The sequence below is a fragment of the Lepidochelys kempii genome, chromosome 4 (assembly GCF_965140265.1).
Source record: "Lepidochelys kempii isolate rLepKem1 chromosome 4, rLepKem1.hap2, whole genome shotgun sequence".
In the NCBI taxonomy this organism is placed as follows: domain Eukaryota; kingdom Metazoa; phylum Chordata; order Testudines; family Cheloniidae; genus Lepidochelys; species Lepidochelys kempii.
Window position 1 is genome coordinate 39,951,846 of NC_133259.1, and position 26,968 is coordinate 39,978,813.

General features: G+C 41.0%; 1 protein-coding gene across 15 annotated transcripts in view; it reads left to right on the forward strand.

Moving 5' to 3' along the window:
- The window catches only part of BLTP1 (bridge-like lipid transfer protein family member 1), a 246,599-nt gene that overhangs the window by 124,284 nt on the left and 95,347 nt on the right, over positions 1-26,968 (forward strand). For 14 of the 15 annotated variants that reach the window (XM_073341054.1, XM_073341048.1, XM_073341041.1 and 11 more), the window contains 12 exons: positions 1,895-2,041; positions 2,470-2,597; positions 3,009-3,211; positions 5,032-5,229; positions 6,699-6,907; positions 7,273-7,424; positions 13,571-13,721; positions 16,276-16,428; positions 16,916-17,156; positions 18,112-18,260; positions 20,642-20,861; positions 23,004-23,162. In XM_073341054.1, the coding sequence (XP_073197155.1) occupies positions 1,895-2,041; positions 2,470-2,597; positions 3,009-3,211; positions 5,032-5,229; positions 6,699-6,907; positions 7,273-7,424; positions 13,571-13,721; positions 16,276-16,428; positions 16,916-17,156; positions 18,112-18,260; positions 20,642-20,861; positions 23,004-23,162 (2,110 nt within the window). The remainder of the gene's footprint in view (positions 1-1,894; positions 2,042-2,469; positions 2,598-3,008; positions 3,212-5,031; positions 5,230-6,698; positions 6,908-7,272; positions 7,425-13,570; positions 13,722-16,275; positions 16,429-16,915; positions 17,157-18,111; positions 18,261-20,641; positions 20,862-23,003; positions 23,163-26,968) is intronic. The other variant, XM_073341050.1, reaches the window with a different exon arrangement.

The following is a 26,968-nucleotide window of genomic DNA, read 5'->3' on the forward strand; positions in this document are numbered from 1 at the left end:
ATTGTGGAGGGGCATGCACCCTGCATGTGCTTGTGCTGCCATTAATGGCATAAAGGACAGAGTCATCCCTCTCTTACTTCCTCCTCAGCACCTGTGGCTATGAGTTGGCGCTCCGGTGTCGCCTAGAGCTCTCATGGTCTTTTATTTGTTTAATATGTAGTTCATAGTGTTAGTTTGCTGTTGTGTAAATAGATAATAAGTTTAGTGTTTACTTTTTTTGCTTCCTGAGTAGGGAGTTTCTGTTGTTTTTTGGAGATGAACTACAGTGCAACTTTAAACTGTAAAAAAAAGGTCTTCCTTTTGTTGTGACCCTTAGTAGTGATCATACACGTTACCTGATACATTGAGGCAAAGGGCACCTAATGGGCAGGTGTAGGTCTTTCTGGGATGCAGAAATCTCATGAGATACTCCTGAGTAAGATGACCAGATGTCCCGATATTAGGGGCTTTGTCTTTATATAGGCAATCTATTACCCCCTTCCTCCATCTTAATTTTTCACACTTGCTATCTGGTCACCCTACTCCTGAGGACTACCTCATGGAAAAATTTAGCCTTGGATCCAGGCCAATCTGGAGCTGAATGGACAAAGAACTCATCATCCCTTAGTGCTCTGGCTGGTCCTTTGGCCACATCCTGTCCCTCAAGAGACAAAAACTTGTGAAAGCACACAGGGAGTAAAAGCATCACTTGTCTTACCTGAGGTCATCTTCCAGCTCTCAGGAGGAAGAGACTGAGTCAAGACCCAAAAAGGGCTCCTCGGGCTCTCACAAGAACTCTAGTCATAGGATTTTGGCTGATAAGGGCTCTCCTAAGTTCTCTGGTGTTGAGGTTAAAAGACATCAAGAGTGCCGCTCCCCACTACTGTCAAGTCTGGTGCCAATCTCATCAGTGCTGTCGAGATTGTACACTCCACTGCAACTCCAGTGCTGATGTCACCGGGGTGAATGGTATTGATGTCAGTGCCCTCAACATCGGCATGGTAGTACCCGTGACAGACATCTCAGCTGTGAGTACCATGAAGCCTGCTGGATGCTGCTGTTCAGGAGAATCCAATCTTGAGCGCATGAGGCACATGTGCATCTACAGTGGGATCCATGGTGACAACATCTCAAGGATCCACAGTTACAGAACAGTTATTTACTCAATAGTATAGCAGAAAAATCTGTAATACTGTACTATATTTGAGAAAGTGTGATATTAATTAGTATAATTTAGTACAATACATATAAGGCTGGATCTTTGGCTACTGTAAATTTGACATTGCTGTGCTGGTGTTTGGGTCAATATTCTTCCAACAGATTTTTTTTTTTAAGTGGAATATGTATACTGGCAATGCGTAATTTATCACAATTAATATTTTAGAATACTTCCAGAAAGTTGTGTTTTGTGAGGTAGGGTTCTGCTGAAATGAAGCCATAAAAGCAGATCTGTCTTTTTATGAGAGGGGAGTGGCAGAAAGGCAGGCCATCTGATACCTTCCAAAATTGTCCCTACCTTCCTATCAGTCTTTTGAAACTAATTGTACAATTCTCCTTCTCCACAACTAAGGATTCTTTCTATCCTTACTGGTGATTCTTTATATTTTTAATTTACTTTGTGACCTCCCCTAGGGGTCCCTTATCAAAGCAACTAATCTTTTAGATAAAAGGAACTCTTTGGAGATCATTTTGGATCTTTAATCAGTTGAAATTTATGTGCTGAACGGCACAACCCTTTGTAGCACGCTCAGACTCGGATGATCCAGAAATCATAACACCATAGGTTGGAATCAAACCTGAGTCTATTGTATTGCAATGCCTCTGAGCCATCCCATTACGTTACATTTAAAAAATATTTTGATAGTAATTTACACTCATTGAAACCTAACTGGTACCACTTTTTTTTTTTTTTAAGTTATCTTCCAAACAGGATGTTAGAGGAACAAAAACAGAGAACCCTGCTACAGGAACAACAAACCAAGGACAGGCACAGACTAATCTTTCACTTAAGCAAGATAATGTGAAAATTAAAGGTCTTCAGGCCAATGTTACCATACCCAAGGTAATAATTATCTGTTTGTCTGTGTAGTTTCACATGACAGGAGTTCACAAGCTAGCCTTAGTGTGGATTCTTTTGACTTTTTGAAAAGCTTACCTCTAGCTGTGATAAATGACTGTCATATTTTGTTGAGGATTATATATTTTTGTCAGCCTGCTCAATCAAAGTAAAATAGTTACGCAAATAAAGTATAAAATTAAAGTTTTTAACCAGTGCAATGGTATCTGACTGAACTTGTGTTCAAACTCTGTAAAGGTTTAGATATGATAAGATTATTTCATCCTCTTGGATTTCATTTTTAATAGGAATGGTGTAGATTATATCAGATGAGAAACCTTTGAGAGATAGATATATATATATATTTTTTTTAAAGGGGCATTTAAAAATAAACAACAACTATCTTTTATTCTTTGGGGGAATTTTATGTTTAGGTAAACTTGTGTTTATTACAAGCATCGGTAGAAGAAACCCCAGGCATTGCTTCTGGCAAAACTGTGACTCATGTTTCCTTAGTAGCTTTGTGTTTTGATAGAATTGCTACACAAGTTCGTATGAACAGGTAAGACTAAAACATTTAATAATTCATAATTCATAACTCTTAATGTCTTGCAGATCAGGAGAATCTGAAAAAAATTGCTCTGGCTGAGACTTTTCTTGTCAATGGATTTCTAAATATAAATTTAGTTTTTAAATGAGATGGGAAAAAGCACTTTGGAATCTTTAAAGCCTTAATCCTTCAGTTACACAGGTTTAACTCTTAGTGATGTCTGGGGGGAATTGTACTTATGTCATTTAGGGGAAAATTAAATCTTTATTAGTTTTCCTAATCATCATTTATTAGTTTTTGTGAACAAAGAATTCTTAGTTCTGATGCGCCTACTTTATTTTAAATTGGCGTAAAACTAAAAGAAACTAGGTAAATAATTGTCTTTAAGATTTTTGCATTTACTTTTCCCTTTTCACTTAAAAGGGGTCTGATTGAAGAGACTTTAAACAATGCAGATACAGGGAGGAATTCAGTAACATTTGATCGGTACATCCATGCCAGTAAAATGCAGCCCCAATCTTCTGGCTCACTGAGATCAAATGCTGGAGCAGAAAAAGGAAAAGAAATTGCTGCCAAACTGAATGTTCATCGCGTTCATGGACAGCTTAGAGGCCTTGATACAACAGGTTGGCTTATTCATAAGTATGGCAACATCTTTTAGGCATCAACTGCTTATGCTCAAATAAATTGGTTAGTCTCTAAGGTGCCACAAGTACTCCTTTTCTTTTTGCGAATACAGACTAACACGGCTGTTACTCTGAAACCTGTGATTGTATAGTTAGGGTTGAGTCAGATTTCAGTTTTTCTACTCCTAGCTTTTGACTGAGATTACCAATTTGAGCTGCTTTCCACATAATGGCAGCTGGTCCTATCTTTTGTTTAAAATGCAATACCCATTAGTGAGTATATTTTTTCCATTGTGATTTTAAATGAAGGGGGGGGCAACTTTCACAAATGCCTTTCTCATTGTTGTTCGATTAGATTCAAGCATCCCTTTGGTGACAGAGTTTTGCCAGCATACATCAGTTCTGTCAAATGATGCCTAGGATAATTCCTCTAATTTTATTTTATACAAATCGAGGGGTCTGACTCATTTTAGACCTCAGACTTCAAAGAAAGTAATATAACAAATTTAAAATAGTCTGTTCTGGGTTTATGTTTTCTTAGCGATCAGTGGAACTGACTATACGCATTACACACCTACAACATGGGTGGAGGCGTACATTATACCCACTAAATAAACCTTGAAGATATATTTCGAAAATACCCTCAAAATGTAGCAGACTCAAGCAAGTGCCTTTAAAAAAAAAAAAAAGCAACGCTTTTTTTTTAATATGCCATAAAGTTTCCCTTTTAGCTAAGAGAACCAAATAAGGTAACCTATTTCCCCTTGTTCCCCCCCTCCCCTTCCCTCCCCTCCCCTCCCCTCCCCAGCAGACGTTCTTGTTAAACCCTGGATTTGTGCTGGAAATGGCCCACCTTGATTATCATTCACATTGTAAGGAGAGTGGTCACTTTAGATAAGCTATTACCAGCAAGAGAGTGGGTTTGTGTGTGTGTGTGGGGGGGGGGGGGTGTGAGAAAACCTGGATTTGTGCTGGAAATGGCCCAACTTGATTATCATACACATTGTAAGGAGAGTGATCACTTTAGATAAGCTATTACCAGCAGGAGATTGGGGTGGGGGGAGGTATTTTTTCATGCTTTGTGTGTATAAAAAGATCTTCTACACTTTCCACAGTATGAATCCGATGAAGTGAGCTGTAGCTCACGAAAGCTTATGCTCAAATAAATTGGTTAGTCTCTAAGGTGCCACAAGTCCTCCTTTTCTTTTATCAATATCACTGTATTTCATTTTGCATTTGGTATCATAAAGGTATTCATTTGGAATGTGCTGTAACAAGATTTTTCCTTAGGGCTAAAGTATCTAAGGCTTTAACCAGTCACAGGTCAATTTTTGAAAAGCAGCCACAAACTTTCTTTATATAGCATTGTATTTTTGCTAATAGTACCTTAACATTATTAAGATTGGAAATATATTTGGGCTTTAATTTAATTTTGCGATCATTGTTATGTTGCTTTCTTCTCCAGGCTCTTTCAGATTGTATGTAGGTGACAGAAGATGTGGAGAAAGGGAAACACTATTTTAAAATTTTATGAGCAATGCTTAATGAGTAGCTTTTTTGTTTTTGTTTTTTTGGAGTGGCAGTTCCAAATGTTCACTTCTTTCAACCTTTCCTTTTTGTGCATAGTCATTTTTTAAAAATTATTGATAAATGCAAAGGAAAAAAAAGTCCCCTTCGCCGCTCCCCCCCCCGCCCCGCAAATCCAAACAAACCCTCTTTAATTTAGGGAAAATGCTCTGTCACTATAAAAATGTGCTATATCCATATAAATTCTTTGTCATCATCTATATAAAAAGGGAGTAAATTACTTGTTTTTACAGATATTGGGACTTGTGCAATAACAGCGATTCCTTTTGAGAAGTCAAAAGTTCTTTTTACTTTGGAAGAGTTGGATGAGTTTACTTTTATAGATGAAACTGATCAGCAAGCTGTTCCAGATGTAACTCGAATCGGTCCCAGCCAAGAGAGGTGGGGCTGGATAATGTTTGAATGTGGAATTGAAAATTTAACAATAAAAGGTAAAGTTACAGTATTGCAATGCTACATGATCAATATTATTTACTATTATTGTAATTTAATGAAATGCTCTAATAGGTGTTCCAAGTTTCTAATCTTCATTTTTAATTTAATTTAAAAAGCTATTGAATGTAGGTGGTATTAAATAGTTTATATTTTATGTGAACATACATACTTTACACCAGAGGTGGGCAAACTACGGCCCGCGGGCCACATCCATCCTGCCGGACACTCCTGCCCGGCTTCTGAGCTCCTGGCCCTGGCCCTGGCGGCTTGCCCCCGGCCCCTCCCCTGCTGTTCCCCCTCTCCCACAGCCTCAGCTCACTGCGCCACTGGCGCAATGCTCTGGGCGGGGGCGGGGCTGCGAGCTCCTAGGGCAGTGCAGCTGCAGAGCCTGACCTGACCCGGGGGCTGTAGAGCCACCAGCCACCGGTGCTCCAGGCAGCACGGTAAGGGGGCAGGGAGCAGGGGGGTTGGATAGATGGTGGGGGTGGCAGAGGTGTGGGTAGGGGCCGGGGCGGTCAGAGGGCAGGGAGCAGGGGGGTTGAATGGAGGCAGGAGTCCCGGGGGAGCAGTCAGGAAGGAGAGGGGGATTGGATGAGGTGGCGGGGGAAAGTCAGGGGCAGGGGTCCCGGGGGCGGTCAGGGGACAAGGAGTGCGGGGGGGAGGTGAATGGGGCAGGGGTCCCGGGAGGGGCCGTCAGGGAACAGAAGGGGTTGGATGGGACAGGAGTCTGAGGGGGGGGGGACTGTCGGGCAAGAAGCAGGGATGGGGTGGGGTGGGGTGGTTAGGGGGCGGGGGCTGAGCCACAGCTGGCTGTTTGGGGAGGCACAGACTCCTCTAACTGGCCCTCCCATTTCAGAAACCTGCTGCGGCCCTCAGGCCAAAATGTTTGCCCGCCCCTGGGTTAAAATGTTAGCTTTATTTCAGCCTTAATGATATTTAAGGAGCTTTTGTCTATAACATTGAGTTTGTAAAGATAGAAATTGGTAATATAACTAGTCCCTTGGTCCATGATCCTGGAATCAGATCCACAGTAGCGGTCTGTTTGCAGGATTGGAGCCTTGTTTTCCAGAGGGAAGCTCACTCTTGTAAAAGAAATAATCTAAATGTATTCTGCATCTGAATTGTTCTCTTCAGTAGATTGTATGTTTAGTGTTTCAGTTAGATAGAGGGCATGCAAAATTGCTTTGAGGAGATATAAACTTTTCCAAAAACAGGTATTAAATTTACTTGTATCTAAATATATGTGCACAAGGATTAGTGTGCTGCAAAGTATACAAAGTATGCAATAGTATACAAAGTATGCAGCAAAGTATTTGTGAAAGTAAGAAGAGTTACAGATGTTTTACATGGGACTTGGGAGTGGAAAATTGACAAAATTCCCTATTTTTAAAAGTTTCTGAAAATAGAATAAATGGAACAAACCAAGAGTTTTGTAAACAAATTACTCTAATTTTTTTATTTAAAGGAGGAAGACAATCTGGAGCTGTTTTATATAGTACTTTTGGAGTCATGGGTAAATCTAGTGCCACAGAGAGGAGTGGATTGCTTGCATCCAACAATTCTTCAGATTCTCCAACTGGTAGTGGTTATAATACCGATGTGTCTGATGATAATCTTCCTTGTGATAGAAGTCCCTCTTCGGACATAAATGGAAATTCAGTTTCAGATGAACAGGTAGGTGCATGCCCTTTTTTAATTATTCAGGTTAGTACTTGTCTCAAGATTGACTTCTTTTTAGCAGTTGCTAATTATAGTGCAGAATTATTTTTTGCAGCAGTTTAACAACTTCTGTACTTACTTTGAATTCAAAGTATCTGCTTACATAGCTTACACAGTTAAAACTGCAGTTTTCTGAAGGATGCATCCAAATATGATCTTGGGAGATAGTGTGGGGCATGTGTGTTTTTATTCCTTTGTCTAGTTAAATGTCATATGGAATTTTATTTTTTGGCAGGCAGTACATAATAAGCTTTTCTGTTAAGCACTTGTTGCCCTCTGAAAACAATTTACCTCTTATCCTTGTACCTCTTTTTGTGTAGGATGAAGGAGTTGAATCTGATGATCTGAAAAAAGATCTTCCTCTAATGCCTCCCCCACCTGACTCCTGCAGCATGAAGCTGACAATCAAAGAAATTTGGTTTAGTTTTGCAGCTCCCACTAATATGCGCTCTCCTGCCCATATATTTTCAAGGTACACTGCCTTAGGCTTAAAAGAAATGAAAGGAGTGTGTCTGTATATTATTAAATCTGGTGTATTCTGTGTGCAGCCTCCTTAGTAATTGCTGCTGCTTCTATTATTGGATAATGACAAAACTTTGGGATTTAGATAGTTCAGACCAAATCAGTGTCACTGTACTATTCAACTGCCTGTATAGCTGTCATAATTATAAGGAAATATATCTAGTTATCTTTTTTAAAAGGGATTAAAATGAATAAATAGTGAATATGACATAGGGCAAGTGTAGAAAAGAGTAATATTTTCAGAAATACTTAAAATTCTATTTTCTAAAGGGATTTAGGCAATTAAGAGCCTAAGGACTTGACTACTCGAGGAAGCTTATATGGGATAAGCTAGGGTGTGAAGTTAAAGCACATGAACTACTCTGCATTAACACTGCCATGAGCACACTCTTACTACACACTAAGAGTGTCGTTGTGCACTGTAGCTTAATACACTTCCAAAGTGTGTTAAGTTAAAGCAAACAAAGACACTCTTAGGGTATGTCTACACTACGGAATAAGGTCGAATTTATAGAAGTCGTTTTTTTAGAAATCGGTTTTATATATTCGAGTGTGTGTCCCCCCACAGAAAATGCTCTAAGTGCATTAAGTGCATTAACTCGGCGGAGTGCTTCCACAGTACCGAGGCTAGAGTCGACTTCCGGAGCATTGCACTGTGGATAGCTATCCCACAGTTCCCGCAGTCTCCGCTGCCCATTGGAATTCTGGGTTGAGATCCCAATGCCTGATGGGGCTAAAACATTGTCGTGGGTGGTTCTGGGTACATATCGTCAGGCCCCCGTTCCCTCCCTCCCTCCGTGAAAGCAAGGGCAGACAATCGTTTCGCGCCCTTTTTCCTGAGTTACCTGTGCAGACGCCATACCACGGCAAGCATGGAGCCCGCTCAGGTAACCGTCACCGTATATCTCCTGGGTGCTGGCAGACGCGGTACGGCTTTGCTACACAGTAGCAGCAACCCATTGCCTTCTGGCAGCGGACGGTGCAGTATGACTGGTAGTCGTCCTCGTCGTGTCCGAGGTGCTCCTGGCCACGTCGGCTGGGAGTGCCTGGACAGACATGGGCGCAGGGACTAAATTTGGAGTGACTTGACCAGGTCATTCTCTTTAGTCCTGCAGTCAGTCCTATTGAACCGTCTTATGGTGAGCAGGCAGGCGATACGGATTGCTAGCAGTCGTACTGTACCATCTTCTGCCGGGCAGGCAAGAGATGAGGATGGCTAGCAGTCGTACTGTACCATCTTCTGCCAGGCAGGCAACAGATGAGGATGGCTAGCAGTCATACTGTACCATCTTCTGTCGAGCAGCCATGAGATATGGATGGCATGCAGTCCTTCTGCACCATCTGCTGCCAGCCAAAGATGTAAAAGATAGATGGAGTGGACCAAAACAAGAAATAGACCAGATTTGTTTTGTACTCATTTGCCTCCTCCCCTGTCTAGGGGACTCATTCCTCTAGGTCACACTGCAGTCACTCACAGAGAAGGTGCAGCAAGGTAAATCTAGCCATGTATCAATCAGAGGCCAGGCTAACCACCTTGTTCCAATAAGAACAATAACTTAGGTGCACCATTTCTTATTGGAACCCTCCGTGAAGTCCTGCCTGAAATACTCCTTGATGTAAAGACACCCCCTTTGTTGATTTTAGCTCCCTGAAGCCAACCCTGTAAGCCGTGTCATCAGAAGCCCCTCCCTCCATCAGAGCAATGGCAGACAATCATTCCGTGCCTTTTTTCTGTGCGGACGCCATACCAAGGCAAGCATGGAGGCCGCTCAGCTCACTTTGGCAATTAGGAGCACATTAAACACCACACGCATTATCCAGCAGTATATGCAGCACCAGAACCTGGCAAAGTGATACCGGGCGAGGAGGCAACGTCAGCGCGGTCACGTGAGTGATCAGGACATGGACACAGATTTCTCCGAAAGCATGGGCCCTGCCAATGCATGCAACATGGTGCTAATGGGGCAGGTTCATGCTGTGGAACGCCGATTCTGGGCTCGGGAAACAAGCACAGACTGGTGGGACCGCATAGTGTTGCAGGTCTGGGACGATTCCCAGTGGCTGCGAAACTTTCGCATGCATAAGGGCACTTTCATGGAACTTTGTGACTTGCTTTCCCCTGCCCTGAGGCGCATGAATACCAAGATGAGAGCAGCCCTCACAGTTGAGAAGCGAGTGGCGATAGCCCTGTGGAAGCTTGCAACGCCAGACAGCTACCGGTCAGTTGGGAATCAATTTGGAGTGGGCAAATCTACTGCGGGGGCTGCTGTGATGCAAGTAGCCCATGCAATCAAAGATCTCCTGATATCAAGGGTAGTGACCCTGGGAAATGTGCAGGTCATAGTGGATGGCTTTGCTGCAATGGGATTCCCTAACTGTGGTGGGGCTATAGACGGAACCCATATCCCTATCTTGGCACCGGAGCACCAAGCCGCCGAGTACATAAACCGCAAGGGGTACTTTTCGATAGTGCTGCAAGCTCTGGTGGATCACAAGGGACGTTTCACCAACATCAACGTGGGATGGCCGGGAAAGGTACATGACGCTTGCATCTTCAGGAACTCTGGTCTGTTTCAAAAGCTGCAGGAAGGGACTTTCTTCCCAGACCAGAAAATAACTGTTGGGGATGTTGAAATGCCTATATGTATCCTTGGGGACCCAGCCTACCCCTTAATGCCATGGCTCATGAAGCCGTACACAGGCAGCCTGGACAGTAGTCAGGAGCTGTTCAGCTACAGGCTGAGCAAGTGCAGAATGGTGGTAGAATGTGCATTTGGACGTTTAAAGGCGCGCTAGTGCAGTTTACTGACTCGCTTAGACCTCAGCGAAACTAATATTCCCACTGTTATTACTGCTTGCTGTGTGCTCCACAATATCTGTGAGAGTAAGGGGGAGACGTTTATGGTGGGGTGGGAGGTTGAGGCAAATCGCCTGGCTGCTGGTTATGTGCAGCCAGACACCAGGGCGGTTAGAAGAGCACAGGAGGGCGCGGTACGCATCAGAGAAGCTTTGAAAACCAGTTTCATGACTGGCCAGGCTACGGTGTGAAAGTTCTCTTTGTTTCTCCTTGATGAAACCCCCCGTCCCTTGGTTCACTCTACTTCCCTGTAAGCTAACCACTCACCCCTCCTCCCTTTAATCACCGCTTGCAGAGGCAATAAAGTAATTGTTGCTTCACATTCATGCATTCTTTATTTATTCATCATACAAATAGGGGGATGACTACCAAGGTAGCCCAGGAGGGGTGGTGGAGGAGGGAAGGAAAATGCCACACAGCACTTTAAAAGTTTACAACTTTAAAATTTATTGAATGACAGCCTTCTTTTTTTTGGGCAATCCTCTGTGGTGGAGTGGCTGGTTGGCCGGAGGCCCCCCCACCACGTTTTTGGGCGTCTGGGTGTGGAGGCTATGGAACTTGGGGAGGAGGGCGGTTGGTTACACAGAGGCTGCAGTGGCCGTCTGTGCTCCAGCTGCCTTTGCTGCAGCTCAACCATACACTGGAGCATACTGGTTTGGTCCTCCAGCAGCCTCAGCATTGAATCCTGCCTCCTCTCATCACGCTGCCGCCACATTTGAGCTTCAGCCCTCTCTTCAGCCCGCCACTTACTCTCTTCAGCCCGCCACTCTCCTCCCGGTCATTTTGTGCTTTTCTGCACTCTGACATTATTTGCCTCTACGCATTCATCTGTGCTCTGTCAGTGTGGGAGGACAGCATGAGCTCGGAGAACATTTCATCGCGAGTGTGTTTTTTTTTTCTTTCTAAGCTTCACTAGCCTCTGGGAAGGAGAAGATCCTGTGATCATTGAAACACATGCAGCTGGTGGAGAAAAAAAAGGGACAGCGGTATTTAAAAAGACACATTTTATAAAATAGTGGCTACACTCTTTCAGGGTAAACCTTGCTGTTAACATTACATACATAACACATGTGCTTTCGTTACAAGGTCACATTTTGCCTCCCCCCACCGCGTGGCTACCCCCTCAACCTTCCCCCCTCCCTGTGGCTAACAGCGGGGAACATTTCTGTTTAGCCACAGGCAAACAGCCCAGCAGGAATGGGCTCCTCTGAGTGTCCCCTGAAGAAAAGCACTCTTATTTCAACCAGGTGACCATGAATTATATCTCACTCTCCTGAGGATAACACAGAGAGATAAAGAACGGATGTTGTTTGAATGCCAGCAAACATACACTGCAATGCTTTGTTCTACAATGATTCCCGAGTACGTGTTACTGGCCTGGAGTGGTAAAGTGTCCTACCATGAAGGACGCAATAAGGCTGCCCTCCCCAGAAACCTTTTGCAAAGGCTTTAGGAGAACCACGAATGCCAGGGCAAAGTAATCCTTTCACGTGCTTGCTTTTAAACCATGTATAGTATTTTAAAAGGTACACTCACCAGAGGTCCCTTCTCCGCCTGCTGGGTCCAGGAGGCAGCCTTGGGTGGATTTGGGGGGTACTGGCTCCAGGTCCAGGGTGAGAAACAGTTCCTGGCTGTCGGGAAAACCGGTTTCTCCGCTTGCTTGCTGTGAGCTATCTACAACCTCCTCCTCCTCATCTTCTTCTTCGTCCCCAAAACCTGCTTCCGTATTGCCTCCATCTCCATTGAAGGAGTCAAACAACACGGCTGGGGTAGTGGTGGCTGAACCCCCTAAAATGGCATGCAGCTCATCATAGAAGCGGCATGTTTGGGGCTCTGACCCGGAGTGGCCGTTCGCCTCTCTGGTTTTCTGGTAGGCTTGCCTCAGCTCTTTCAGTTTCACGCGGCACTGCTTCGGGTCCCTGTTATGGCCTCTGTCCTTCATGCCCTGGGAGATTTTGACAAAGGTTTTGGCATTTCGAAAACTGGAAAGGAGTTCTGATAGCACGGATTCCTCTCCCCAAACAGCGATCGGATCCCGTACCTCCCGTTCGGTCCATGCTGGAGCTCTTTTGCGATTCTGGGACTCCATCATGGTCACCTGTGCTGATGAGCTCTGCATGGTCACCTGCAGCTTTCCACGCTGGCCAAACAGGAAATGAGATTCAAAAGTTCGCGGTTCTTTTCCTGTCTACCTGGCCAGTGCATCTGAGTTGAGAGTGCTGTCCAGAGCGGTCACAATGGAGCACTCTGGGATAGCTTCCGGAGGCCAATACCATCGAATTGTGTCCACAGTACCCCAAATTTGAGTCGGCAAGGCCGATTTAAGCGCTAATCCACTTGTCAGGGGTGGAGTAAGGAAATCGATTTTAAGAGCCCTTTAAGTCGAAATAAAGGGCTTCATCGTGTGGACGGGTGCAGGTTTACATCGATTTAATGCTGCTAAATTTGACCTAAAGTCCTAGTGTAGACAAAGTGTTAGTGTGTAAAAAGTGTGCCCACGAGGGGAGCTAGTGTGTGGAGTGGATGGCATGCACTAGCTACTGTGGGCTTTTTGCCTTTGTAGAGACAAGCCCTTGGTGTCATTGAAAGTCAGTGGGACTTGAGTTCCTAAATCAGTTTTGAAAATATTATATTAACACTGGTAAGCACTGAAAAAAACCCAAAGTTGAAGTTGCCCATAGTCTTGTGTACAAAATAGAGCAGAGGTTTTTTGAGCAGTTTAAGGGCAAATACTAATTTTATCCCATCTTGACCTTGTATTGTAATGTGTTTTTTTTTTTTTTCTTTCATTCTGAGGCAGTGAAATTGTTTGGGAGAAGTGATGGCATTGTTTGAGAGAGAAGAAGAAAGTGTGTCATTTTCTTTCCCCTTCCCATCTGTCAAAACCACTTGTACACTCTGCATGACTCCCATTCATGTGACCTTTGAAAATCCAGTTACCTTATGCCAAGAAAGAGGGAGAAGAGTAATAGATCCTGTAGCATGAGTGAGAGAAGGGTATTAGTGAGTGTGTTTCTGGCATTTAGAGCCACATACTTACGTTTGCACGAGTTTTAAATGTGAATAATATTGTTCTGTATAGCTTAACATTTTCAAGCCTTTTAAGATTGTTTTGTTTCACTTTGTAACTCTACCTAGTTATGTAATATCCATCTCAAACTAATGCATAAGGAAACATTACTGATAATTATTGCTGAACTTGAATTCTGTCTTTTAATATTTAATTTTTCTTAACATAGGCAACTGAACCTACTGAGCACTGCAACTCCTGCTGTTGGTGCATGGCTTGTTCCCATTGATCAACTGAAGTCCTCATTAAACAGATTAGAAACTGAAGGAACTCTAAGGATTTGTGCTGTCATGGGCTGCATAATGACAGAGGCATTAGAGGTTGGTGACTCACTGAAAAATAAGGTCAACAGACTTAAAATAAGCACAAGCAACACACCTTCCTTTGGTGTCTGGCTTCTTTAGTGATTTACTTGTAATTGAAATCCTGTGCTTGTTGAACTGGCCACAGATTTCACCCCTTGTGATTTGGACATAGAACCTAAAGTTTCTAGCTGTTATGTCTGAGGAGAAAACCTTGGTGATGGTGAACAAAATGGACCTGATTCTTCTCTCACACTGGTGTTAATAAATAGTATCTCCAGTTGAAGTCAGTGGAGTTACACCATTGTAAAGTAATGGGAAATTAGGAGAATTAGGCCCCATACTAATTGATCTGATGTCCGCAACAGTGGCTTTGGGAATGTGTAAACTATCCAGTGAATCTTTGTGGGCTATAAACTGAAACCTCATGAAAACAATGTGAATTCTTGCACATGATTTATGTTGTGTCCAGGTAGTGTATTGATCTGTATTTGTTGGATGTAGCCAAAGATTTTTTGGATTGGGGGTGTGGGATGGAGAGGAGTGAACTACTTGCTGGAGCATGGAACTAAACATTTAAAATTGCTCTCACTCCCTTTCCCTTGTTCCCTCCTACCCATCACCCTCCATATTTTTAAAAAAAGGTAAAATCCCTTCTTGGGTGCCAAAAGCCCCATGTGACCTTTCTCAGGTGTCAAAATCTTCATTTTTTACTGGACAACTTCTCTAAAGTTTAAGTATTAGCATACAAAAATCTATGTCAAAGTAAATATTGAAAATATTGGCTTAGTATACAGCTGAAAAACATTCAAAATTTGAGATTTGACTTGAGTTCAACACCAAAATGAGTATCACAAGATATACTGTACCAATGGTATTAATTTAATATTGAATTCTGTAAAAATATTTTTAATTTACTTGATTATGCAGAAATGTCATTTTCCTGCCAAATTCAGCATAATTAACTGCTTGATGCAGAATTTAGGTTATCTGTATTGTAGAGGACACATGATCCTGATTTTATGCAGTCAACTTTTTTTTCTTCTGTTTCACTAAATCAGTCTCATTGGTGGAAAGGTTTTTCAGGGCTTCCTTGTCTGCTATTGCAAGACCTGGCAGGTTAATGCTTGTTGCAGTTGTCTATTCTCTTACCTTAAACGTCATCACATCCTTGAAACTTGAATACAAAAATCTTATACTGCAGGAAACAATTTTTAGTATTGGGGTGGCTTTTTCTAGAATTAAACTGTTAGAAAATAATTAATTTATTTAGTTCTTAGGAGGAATTATTAATTTTTATAATCTATATCAGAAGTTCTAAAATGCAATGCGGTCTCTTGCAGTATTTTTTTTCACAGTATAGTTTTGCAAATATCCTGCTCCGTCAATGGAGATGGACATAGAAATATTTTCTATTTCTAAACAGATTTTCTTTAAATCTTCCGCAACAGTGTAGTATCTTTAGAGTTTGACCCTTACACAAAGTAAAACTATTTCCCCATGTTTATTTCTCTTCCCCCCTCCCCCATTCCTCAGATGTTCTTGTCAACTGCTGGAAATGGCCGACCTTGATTATCACTACAGAAGGTTCTCTTAACCCCCCTCCCCCCCCTCCCCGCTCTCCTGCTGGTAATAGCACACCTTATCTGATCACTCTCGTTACAGTGTGTATGGTAACACCCATTGTTTCATGTTCTCTATGTATATAAATCTCCCCACTGTATTTTTCACTGAATGCATCCGATGAAGTGAGCTGTAGCTCATGAAAGCTTATGCTCAAATAAATTTGGTTAGTCTCTACGGTGCCACAAGTACTCCTCTTATTGCGGATACAGACTAACACGGCTGCTACTCTGAAACCTCCCCATACTGTGTTCCTGAGTGGTTATCTCATCCCCTTGTTAGCTTGATGGTTTTTAAGTAAATACATTCTCCTTGTCTCTTAATGTATCTTAGAGGAACCATCAAGGTGGCAGAACCATATACCTTCGTCTGAAGTTATCCCTGCCTAGCAGACACACTTTAAGAACATAATTTCCAGTTGGTTTGTAATTTTGAATTTGTTCCCCGTACATATACCAGACAATAATGAGTGTTCAGTATACCATTAGCTTTCTATTGATATTTTATAAGACACTTTTAAGATACAGATTTTGGTATTAGTGTGTTGTGGTACACTGAACTAGTCAGACCAGCTGAAACTCACTACCAGATACCAGAGAGACAAGGTGGGTGAGATAGTGTCTTTTATTGGACTGACTTTTGTTTGTGAAAGAGACAAGCTTTCAAGCTACACAGAGCTCTTTAACAGGTATTTGTAGTTAGAAGGCTTGTCTTTTTCACCAACAAAAGTTGGTCCAATAAAAGATATTACCTCATCCATCCTGTGTTTTTAATATTCCTGGGACCAATATGGCTACAACAACATTGCAAAGAACAGTACCGGATACAAGTGAGCTCCTTGCTGTCTTACATTAGGGTGCTGTTAGGTTACACAGGTTTATAACATGCATGCATTTTTATATGTGTTCACTATAGGGAAAATATATACATGTATAAATATTTATTTCAGAATAAAAGTATGCACTTCCCTTTGAGAAGCAAATACAACAGACTGACTAAAGTGGCTCGTTTCCTACAAGAAAATCCTTCCTGTTTGCTGTGTAATATACTGCATCACTACCTTCATCAGGCAAATTATTCCATCATTGAGGATGCTACCATGGTGAGTTATCCTTTAAAGAAGTAAATAATAGTGTGTACTTAATAGTTTTACAATATTAAGATTATTACAGTTTAGCATATAAACCTAGTACAGACTGCAGGTGTCTTAGTGTAGATAACTGTATAAAAACATTCAAGTGCTTATTAATTACTATTACATAGAGCTTGAATTTTTTTAGACTGCCATTTCTACATTATAGACGAATAGTTTATAATCTGTTGTTTAGCTATTTTATTTATAAATTTAGGGAGACACCATAAATTTAACATGTGGATTTAACCCCTCCCCTCCCCCCAATAATTTATTGGCCTTCCTATGTCATGTTTCAGCTTTCTTTAAACATTTCCATTTTTAGACATGAACGCTGCAGAAATATAAACTCTTCAGAACTCTTTGAGGTCATGCTCTGCCTGATCAGAAAATGCTTTGTAACACGGATCTTTTTCAGTTCATGTTAAGATGCTATTGTGTGTGTCTGTATTTTTAGAGTGATGGCCTTCCTGCATTAGTGACTTTAAAGAAAGGTCTAGTTGCACTTGCTAGGCAGTGGATGAAATTCATTGTGGTGACACCAGCTTTCAAAGGAGTTAGCTTACACAGACCAGCTCAGCCATTGAAACCACAGACAACTGCACGCCATGAGCATGAGGATGGAGTTGGATTAGACAATGGAGGTGGCCTTCAGAGTGACACAAGTGCTGATGGAGCAGAGTTTGAGTTTGATGCAGGTATATTTGTGTTGCAGTTATGCTCTATACCAATGACTTGGGAACAAATAATACTTTTTTGACAACTTTTGTGATAAAATAGCATAATAACTGTTTATCTTTTAAGGCTATGTCTGTACTACAGATCTGACAGCGGCACAGCTATACCGCTGCAGTTTCACTGCTATAAGGTCTCCCATGTAGCCACTCTATGCTGGCAGGAGAGAGTTCTCCTACCAGCATAATTAAACCACTCCCTACGAGCAGTGGTAGCCATGTCGGTGGGAGAGCATCTACTACTGACGTAGCGCTGTCCATACCAGCCCTTTTGTTGGTCAGGGGTGTGTTTTTTTCATACCCCTGACTGACAAAAGTTTTACACAAAAATGCTAATGCAGACAAAGCCTAATGCTTTGGCATCTGACGCTAAAACTCTGTAAATCTGTGGTACTAGTTCAGTCCTCACTTCACCTCAGTGTACTTTGTTTTAACTAGAACTGGGGTTGCCACCTGTCTTGAAAAATTGACATATGATTTTCTTCCTTGCTCACTCTTATTTGATAACATAAAATACTTCAGCTTAATTAGTTGCCTTGTGCACATTTAACTTATATTATGTGCTGTCTCTGACATTGTAGACTTAGGTCATGCATTTGAATGGTTGTAGCTGTGTCGGTCTTTAATAGGTATTTTCTGTAATATAAAATTTTAAAAGCTGTCTTAGTATAGCTTCAAAACATGCTTGACAACTGCATTATACTCTTGTGTAAATGCCAGCTGGCACATGCTTGGGGTTTTGTTCTTTGTTAGATTTTGCTTAGATCAGTCTCTCTGCCATCTGTGTGCCAAAATGCAAAAGCATGGATGTGTACATGATGGTTTGGGAATAAGTGTACATAATTAATAGATTAATAGTATAACTATTTGTATACTATTTCACATGTAGTTAATTTGTACAATTTGTTACATTTTTCAGCTACAGTCAGTGAACACACAATGCTCCTAGAAGGAACAGCTACCCGTCCTCCACCGGCTGGAGTTTCTTCTGGGCCTGTAACTGGGGCTGAGATCATGAGAAAATTATCCAAGTCCCATACTCACAGTGATTCTGCTCTGAAAATAAAGGTAAGTTTATATTGTAACTTGGAAAATATGGGGAGAGAGAAGTGTTTTGTTTGCAACTGTATCTATTTTAAGTTTGATTTTGTGTCCCAAAAATAATTTTCACCTGGATTAAACACTAACCAGTATAATGCATACTTTGCATTGAGCCATGTTCATCATACTGTAGAAAAAGAGTTACATTATTTAATCATTGTAGTTTTCTTTTTTTCCCCCTAGCAGTTAACTCTCGGTCCCCACTTTCAAAAACAGACAGTTAAATTGCGGATTCCAGAATGAATGGGTGCACATGAGTAATATTTAGGATAAAATATGTGGTTGTGTGCACAAATTGGAAATTTTTGGCTAAAATGTGCTATTTAGGAATATGATGTATAAAGTCTATCACTGATGATATTATTCTGCAGAACTCTATCATATTTTCTGTAAATAAATGACCTGTATATTCTTATAGAGAGTTCCTCTTTGATTTTGGGTCCATGGTGGTATTAGCTAAAAGTGACTCTTGTTCTGAGGAGAATAGTAAAAAGATTTTCTCTGTTTTCATGGTACTCTAATTGTAGCCTCAGTGCTAGTATTGTCTTCCAACGTTAACAGTAGTAAGAGTTCTCCACATGATGATTGCAACAAATCACTTTTACACTAATGGGATCTGCTTTTGTAGATGGACTCTGATTGTGGATATCCCTTTTCTGTAAATGATTTAATCTTACCTCCTACAAACTGATGGTTTATGAATATAATATATATATATACATATAAACAAACAAAATTAAGTTTTAAAGAAAGTGGAGAATTCAAACTCCACACCCACAAATGTTCCAATTTAATCCCCATTGTCAGTCTTTTTTTTGAGGACCCCCATAAACAGTGCGCTAGGCGGAAGGGCTCATCCTCTCATTGTCCACCAGCTAAACCTAGTTTCTGACACACTGGTTTTGGTTCACTGGTTTCCAGTTCTGTACTTTTCTTGTTTACCAGAAGTGATCTTAAATCAGTCCTTTAATTATATCAGTAATCCTTTTTGTTTGCACTAGTTTAGTCTGTCTCATTTTTGCACCTTTTCTTATCAGCATTTGTTATAAGTTATTGTGACATTTTATGAATTTTCACTTAATTTTTACAGTAGGGCTGACAATTAGGGTAAATTTGTAGGCCCCATTATTACAACACCACCATTTGTCCTCCTTCCTCTCTGCTTCGGAGTTTAATCTCATGGAACTTCAGAGTAAAGAAGGAACTGAGGGCAGTTCATCTGTGCAGCTCTATATCTCCTTGGTAAGGAGTACGAGGATATCTGGAGCACATACATGGACTGAATTGGCAGAGCTGTTGAAAATCTCTCATCACAGATTCATGAGGCGCATACACACCTGAAATGGAGCACTCATAGTGAAACACATCTTGAATAACTCTAGTACTGCACAAGGTGACTAACATCTCCTGCTGTGATTTGAGTTACTTTGAACATAGCATTTATATGAACTTTTTATCTCAAAAGCAATATACAAACCTGAATTAAAAGTTACCTTTCTGACATATGGTGAAGCTATAATATGTTATATAATTAACTTTCTGGTCTCAACCGTTACAAGATCTCACGCATTAGGTTCAGTTATAGACAAGAGGAATGTGATTTTAGGCATCATTACCTAATGATTCCATGCTTGATAAAGTGTCATTCAGTAATAGTAAAGCGTGCCTGCTTTGGGAAACTGTTTTACAAATGGTTTTTAGAGAAGTAATTCAAAGGGAAAAAGTCTTAATTTTACTTTTACTGTTTGGGTAAAGTTCTGCAGATTCTTTAAACCACCTGTTTGTGCTTCAGCACCTTAGACAGCATGAAGCTTTTTTTAATGATGCTTTTGCAACAAAAAATGATGCTTCCAGGCCTGTGTTTTTCAAGATTGACTATTAAAAACAAATATAATTGCAGTTCAGATGGGTTAAGATAATTGCAGTTTAGGTAGCAGTTTTTGCTGTGCCTTCCACAAACTTCCTTTAGTTAAATTGAACACTGGTTACCTACCCATGGTTCCAGGTGCTAAAAGTTTACATACTCTGCTTTTAAATTACAGCTTCTTACACACAAAATCATAGTACTTTTTTCATCTTTGGTATGCAGTATAACTAATAATTCTACACAACATGCTTATGGGGTGGGGCAAGTGCAAATTGTGGAAATAGGCAAAGAGGATGTAACTTGTCTAAGACTGCCAAAAGAGTTAGTATCAGAGCCAAATTATGATTCCTGAGTTTCTGGATTTTGGTCTTGTGTTCAGGCTTAATAAAGTGTTCATAGCACTTAATAATTACTTATTTCCATTTTGTTATATGTACATAGATCACTTAGCATTTAGTGATTTGTGTTTTGTGTGTGAAAGGGTATACATCCGTATCACTCCTTGAGCTATACTAGTGGAGACACAGCCACGGATTCACCAGTGCATGTTGGCCGTTCTGGAATGCCAGTCAAGGAAAGTCCAAGAAAGGAGAGCCTACTCAGCTACCTTACTGGAAGTTTTCCTAGTTTGCATAATCTTCTTGAAGGGACTCCTCAGAGAAGTACTGCAGCAGTTAAAAGTAGTTCTTTAACAAGAACAGGTACTGTACATGCTATGTCTTTAGATTTTTTTTCAGTTTACCGTATTAAGGGCTAATATCAAAAAAGAATCCCAAAGGTGATTATTACTGTGTTAGGATATTTTTCCTTTTGACTTTCTAAAGAAGCATTAATGTTATTAAAGCAGTGCCTAGTGGTGACTGCTATATTTAACCTCCCCCCTCCATCTTTAAATTCTTACAACTTTATGAAAAAATAGAATTTTGAACTGAAATTTTGCATGTCTGCTCTTTTTCCAAGAATGGTATACTGTGTGTGTTTGTGTGTGTGTGTGTGTGTGTGTGTGTGTGTGTAAACGTACAACCATTCAAACAACAGAACTGAGAAACTTTGTATATAACTCTTCTTGAGAAAAGTGTCCAATACCAAGGTGCGTGGCCTAATCAGGGACTAGATTATAAAGCCAGAAGGGACCACTGTGATCATCAAGTCTGACCTCTTGCATAACATGGACCATAGGACTTCCCTGATACGCCTCAGTTCAAACAGGTGGTAAATCTTTTGGGAAAAAAATTCAATCTTAATTTAAAAATTGCTTGTGATAGAGAATCCAACTCTTGATAAGTTGTTCCAATGGGTAATTATCCTCACTGTTAAAATTTGTGCCTTATTTCCTGTCTGAATTTGTCTAGCTTCAACTTCCATCCATTGTATCTTGGACTAACACTAGGGCTGCTGTTCACCTTCTTGCCTTCTGTCCCTCCCTGACAGTCAGCTGCTCGGTTTCTTTTTTGCTCGCTTGGGGCTTGTCTACGCTACCACTTAAGCGACATAACTTACATTGACTTAAGGGTGTGAAAAAGCAACCTCCTGAGCGACCTAAATAACATGGACTTGAAGCGGTGTCTACACCATGCTATGCCAGTGGGAGAGCCTCTCGTTGGTGTGGAGTAATTATGCTAATGGGAGAGTGCTCTCCTGTTGGCATAGCGCATCTTCACCAGACGCGCTACAGCGGCTCAGCTTCATTGATGCAGTTGCTCTGATGGACTATGGTAGTGTAGACTGGCCCTTGTTCTCTCCTCCTTTGTCTCTGCCGCCTCTACTTAGTGGCTGTGTTTCCAGGAATGGCTGATCTGAAGGGGAGCTGAACACATATGTTGTTTAGCAACTCAGTGATTTTGAAGAAATCTGCCTACATGTGCACCTCACAAAATGAAGATCTCAGTTTTAAATGCTTTAACTCTGCTTTTCCTTTAGCTCTGCTTTTAAAAAAAAAATGCCCAAAGCCAAAAAGCAAAATAAATATGTAAAAATGCATCATTAAAGTTGTTTATTTTAAAGTAAGAGTCTGGAAGTACACAACTTAATATTTAATTCTCACTGCGCATCCTGTAATTTGAATATTAGTATCAAAATGTATACCATAAATCTGTGGTTTCAGTGGAAAAGCAGAAATAAAAAAAAAAGTTTCTGTTAACATAGATGAATTAACCTTCTCGGTACGGTATTAACTTTGTATTTCCTGACTCTCTGCTTGTTACCATTCCAGTTGTTTTTACGGTAGCAATTGGAGTCTCTGAACAGGATTGAGGCCTTGGTGTACTAGGTGCTTTACAGGAGTAAGATCTTGTAAGGTCTTCATGTTGCTTGTCTTTGCTTACCCCTACTCTGAAGTATGGAAGGTTGTGGGAGAAGATAACCAAATAAATAAATAAATTATTAATTTAATATATATTAAAAAGCTTTCATTTTATATATTCTTACTACTGTGTGTGCGTGCGTGTGTGTGTACAGCATTCTGGAGTGAGCCTTCCAGCGTGATTTGACGTACTGGGGTTAGTGGGGCTTGTGCTAGTGCTCTAAAAATAGCTGTATGGATAGCACTTTGGAGTTACAGCTGGGGCTGGAGTTCAGGCTCTGAAGCCTAGGGTTGGGGTGGACTTCCCCAGCACCAGTAGTTTGCAAGAGTGCTGTCTGACTATTTTTTTTATACCTTTCTGAAATATCCCTTGAGCAATTCCTATATATCAGAATAAGTTAACAGTAAAGTAAAGTAAACAGTAAGTTAACAGTAAAGACCTCACCTGTTTTCCATTATCAATATACCTATGTTGTGTACCAATTTTACACAGTAATTTTGGTGTGGTGGTCTTTAAAACTTTACTGATTTATTAATATAGGAAATACCGTGGCCACCGACATGTTATCTGAACATCCTTTGTTGTCTGAACCATCATCTGTGAGTTTCTATAACTGGATGTCAAATGCTGTTGGCAACAGAGGAGGTGTAGTGCAAGAGTCTCCCAACACCAAATCTGGACACAATAGCCTTCCAACAGGTATTGTTAATTCTGATTGGACTTCAAAGATATTGCATAGTTATCAGTTTTCCCTGAGTTATGCAATTCCTTGCATTCTGATGCAGGGTATTTGATTTGCACGATCAGTCTATTTCCTATCTTTCCTGTATGCAGATTTCTACACTCTGATTCTTGTAGCTGTCATTGGCCAGTCAGAATGCAGAAATCTGCATAATTACCATATGCTAATTTTTATTGTTCCTAGTCTATCAAATGGGGTTAATAATACGACTTTATATCAGAGAAGTGGTGGTAGCATAAATGCATTAGTGTATTTGTAGCACTTAGATATTACAGTGATGGATGTCATAGAAAAGTCTTTACATAATTTGCAAATCTCTGTATTCTGGCTTCTGTCCAGACTGGCTCTTTATTCAGCATTTTCAAGCTGCACGTCATCCAGACATAGTTCCCTCAGAGTTTCACTTCAACCAAACTCTGAAAAAACTATGCATGAAAGAAAACAAGATAACTCCTAAAACCAAGAGGGCAGAGTTGTTGAACTGCTGAAAGATAGCTTTAAAAAAAAAGCCCGAAACCCCTTGATTTCCTTTCTTCAGGCTCAGTCCTGCTCCCAAGGAATTAATGGGAATTTTGAAAATGTCAGTGTGTTGCAGACCTTTCTTTTCATGCTTTCCTCTTGTGTCAGCAAGGCTCTTGTCTCTACAATAAAGGTCTTATTTTTGTGTATATGTTAGTTTACAAAGGAAAAACATCCTCTTTCTCCCTGTTCAGTTTTGAAGCTAAATATAACCAAGCATATTTCTTCTGTTTTGAGAAAGATGAGCTTTAACCTGAAGGGGAGGTAGTGAGAGGACATGAGAGGGATTGAAAGTGGGAAAAAGAAAGGAGAGATGGGATTGAAGGATTAAAAAATGTGCTAAAACACATTAAACAAGATAATTTACAGTAGTTTACTGGTCTTTCCGTTGTCCTTTTGAAGATTATGAACAAGGGAAGGATTATAAATGTGAATTTTTTAATTTTCAGTTTTTCTATTAATAATTTGAAGGTTCCTCCTTTTTAATTTATTAACTGTCCTTTAGCCTCTCTTTGTTAATCTCAGAATATAATTATTAGCTTGTGATTATTTTATGGTTGAACAAATACAGGCCCCGATCCTGAAAACACATTGTGAGTGCTTAACTTTATAGATGTGTGAAGGTGTTTACCCACTGTGACTCTGATTCTGTAACCTGTTAAATCTGTAACCTGCTATTCTGTGAAAAGAACCACAAAGTAGGAGTGTTGTGAACTTGATTTTAAATGATCTTTGTTAAACAGTTGCATTAGATGTATAGTATTTAATGGCATGAGTTTAGTTAATTAAACCATAATAATTTGGTCACAAATTCAGGTTCCTGAAATAGCTGTAGGTATAATTCTATGGCCCAGGGACATGGCTCTATCAAAATTTTCTTTTGCAAAAGGTGTGTAGTGATATCTACAGTTATACCGTTACATGTAGCATATATGGATAGAGAAGAGTAATCTAGTTAGTGAGTCTTGCTTAAGTAAAATGCATGTTATTTGGGATAATAATGAGCAGCAGTATAAATTGTGAATTCAAAACTAAACGCATGCATGTGTGGCTGTCAAGGTTCCTCCCCCACTCTGAACTCTAGGGTACAGATGTGGGGACCTGCATGAAAATCTCCTAAGCTTACTTTTACCAGCTTAGGTTAAAACTTCCCCAAGGTACAAATTAATTTTATCCTTTGTCCTTGGAATATCCACTGCCACCACCAAACTGTAACTGGGTTTACTGGGAAACGTAGTTTGGACACATCTTCCCCCCCCCCAAATTCTCCCAACCCTTGCACCCCACTTCCTGGAAAGATTTAGTAAAAATCCTCACCAATTTGCATAGGTGACCATAGACCCAAACCCTTGGATCTGAGAACAATGAAAAAGCATTCAGTTTTCTTACAAGAAGACTTTTAATAGAAATAGAAGTAAACAGAGGTAAAGGAATCACCTCTGTAAAATCAGGATGGTAGATACCTTACAGGGTAATTAGATTCAAAACATAGAGAATCCCTCTAGGCAAAACCTTAAGTTACAAAAAAGACACACAGACAGAAATAGTCATTCTATTCAGCACAATTCTTTTCTCAGCCATTTAAAGAAATCATAATCTAACACATACCTAGCTAGATTACGTACTAAAGTTCTAAGACTCCATTCCTGGTCTATCCCCGGCAAAAGCAGCATACCGACAGACACAGACCCTTTGTTTCTCTCCCTCCTCCCAGCTTTTGAAAGTATCTTGTCTCCTCATTGGTCATTTTGGTCAGGTGCCAGTGAGGTTACCTTTAGCTTCTTAACCCTTTACAAGTGAGAGGGTTTTTCCTCTGGCCAGGAGGGATTTTAAAGTGGTTTACCCTTCCCTTTATATTTATGACACGCCCCCCAAACCTCAGCTAGGGTGAAACACTGGCTTGGATTTCTTCCTGGAGCTCTAGGAAAAAGAGTTAATAAGACACATGCATCTCTAAATATACTACCAAGTACATAAAGACTAACAATATTTTTGACATCTCAAGGACATTTTAACCAGTTGATTCTGGGAAACTTTCACGGGAGAGTGCATCAGCCACTTTGTTAGAAGCTCCTGAGATGTGTTGGATGTCGAAATCAAAATCTTGGAGAGCTAAACTCCACCGAAGAAGTTTTTTGTTAGTTTCCTTGACGGTGTGAAGCCACTTCAGTGCAGCATGGTCGGTTTGTAGGTGGAAACGCCATCCCCAAACATATGGGCGTAGCTTTTCCAGAGCGTAGACAATGGCGTAACATTCTTTTTCACTGACTGACCAGTTGCTTTCCCTCTCAGACAGTTTTTTGCTGAGAAACACTACAGGGTGGAATTCTTGGTCAGGTCCTTTCTGCATTAAAACTGCTCCCACACCACGCTCGGACGCATCTGTGGTTACTAGGAACGGTTTGTCAAAGTCTGGGGCCCTTAGTACAGGGTCAGACATGAGTGTCGCTTTAAGCTTGTTAAAGGCCTTCTGACACTTTTCGGTCCACTGAACGGCATTTGGCTGTTTCTTTTTGGTTAGGTCTGTCCGTGGGGCGGCGATTTGGCTGTAGTGCGGTACAAATCGTCTGTAGTAACCGGCCAAGCCTAAGAAGGATTGAACCTGTTTCTTTGACTTTGGGACAGGCCACTTTTGGATAGCATCCACTTTGGCCTGTAGGGGGCTGATAGTTCCTTGACTCACCTGGTGTCCAAGGTAAGTCACTCTGTTTAGGCCTATTTGACACTTCTTAGCCTTAACAGTTAGTCCTGCCTCCCTTATGCGCTCAAGGACTTTTTGTAGATGTTCCAGGTGGTCTGCCCAGGAATCCGAAAATATGGCCACATCGTCAAGGTAGGCGACTGCATATTCTCCTAATCCCGCTAGGAGACCATCTACAAGTCTTTGGAAGGTGGCGGGTGCATTTCGCAGCCCGAAAGGGAGTACATTAAATTCCTACAGCCCGAGACGTGTGGTGAAGGCTGACCTTTCCTTGGCAGATTCATCTAGCGGTACCTGCCAGTACCCCTTGGTTAAGTCCAAGGTAGAGAGGAACTGGGCCCGTCCCAGTTTCTCTAATAGTTCATCTGTGCATGGCATTGCATAGTTGTCTGGGCGAGTTACAGCATTTAGCTTATGGTAGTCCACGCAAAAACGTATTTCCCCATCTGGTTTGGGAACTAGAACCACTGGAGATGCCCATGCACTTCCAGAGGGGCGGATTACACCCATCTGTAACATATCCTGGACCTCCCTTTCTATAGC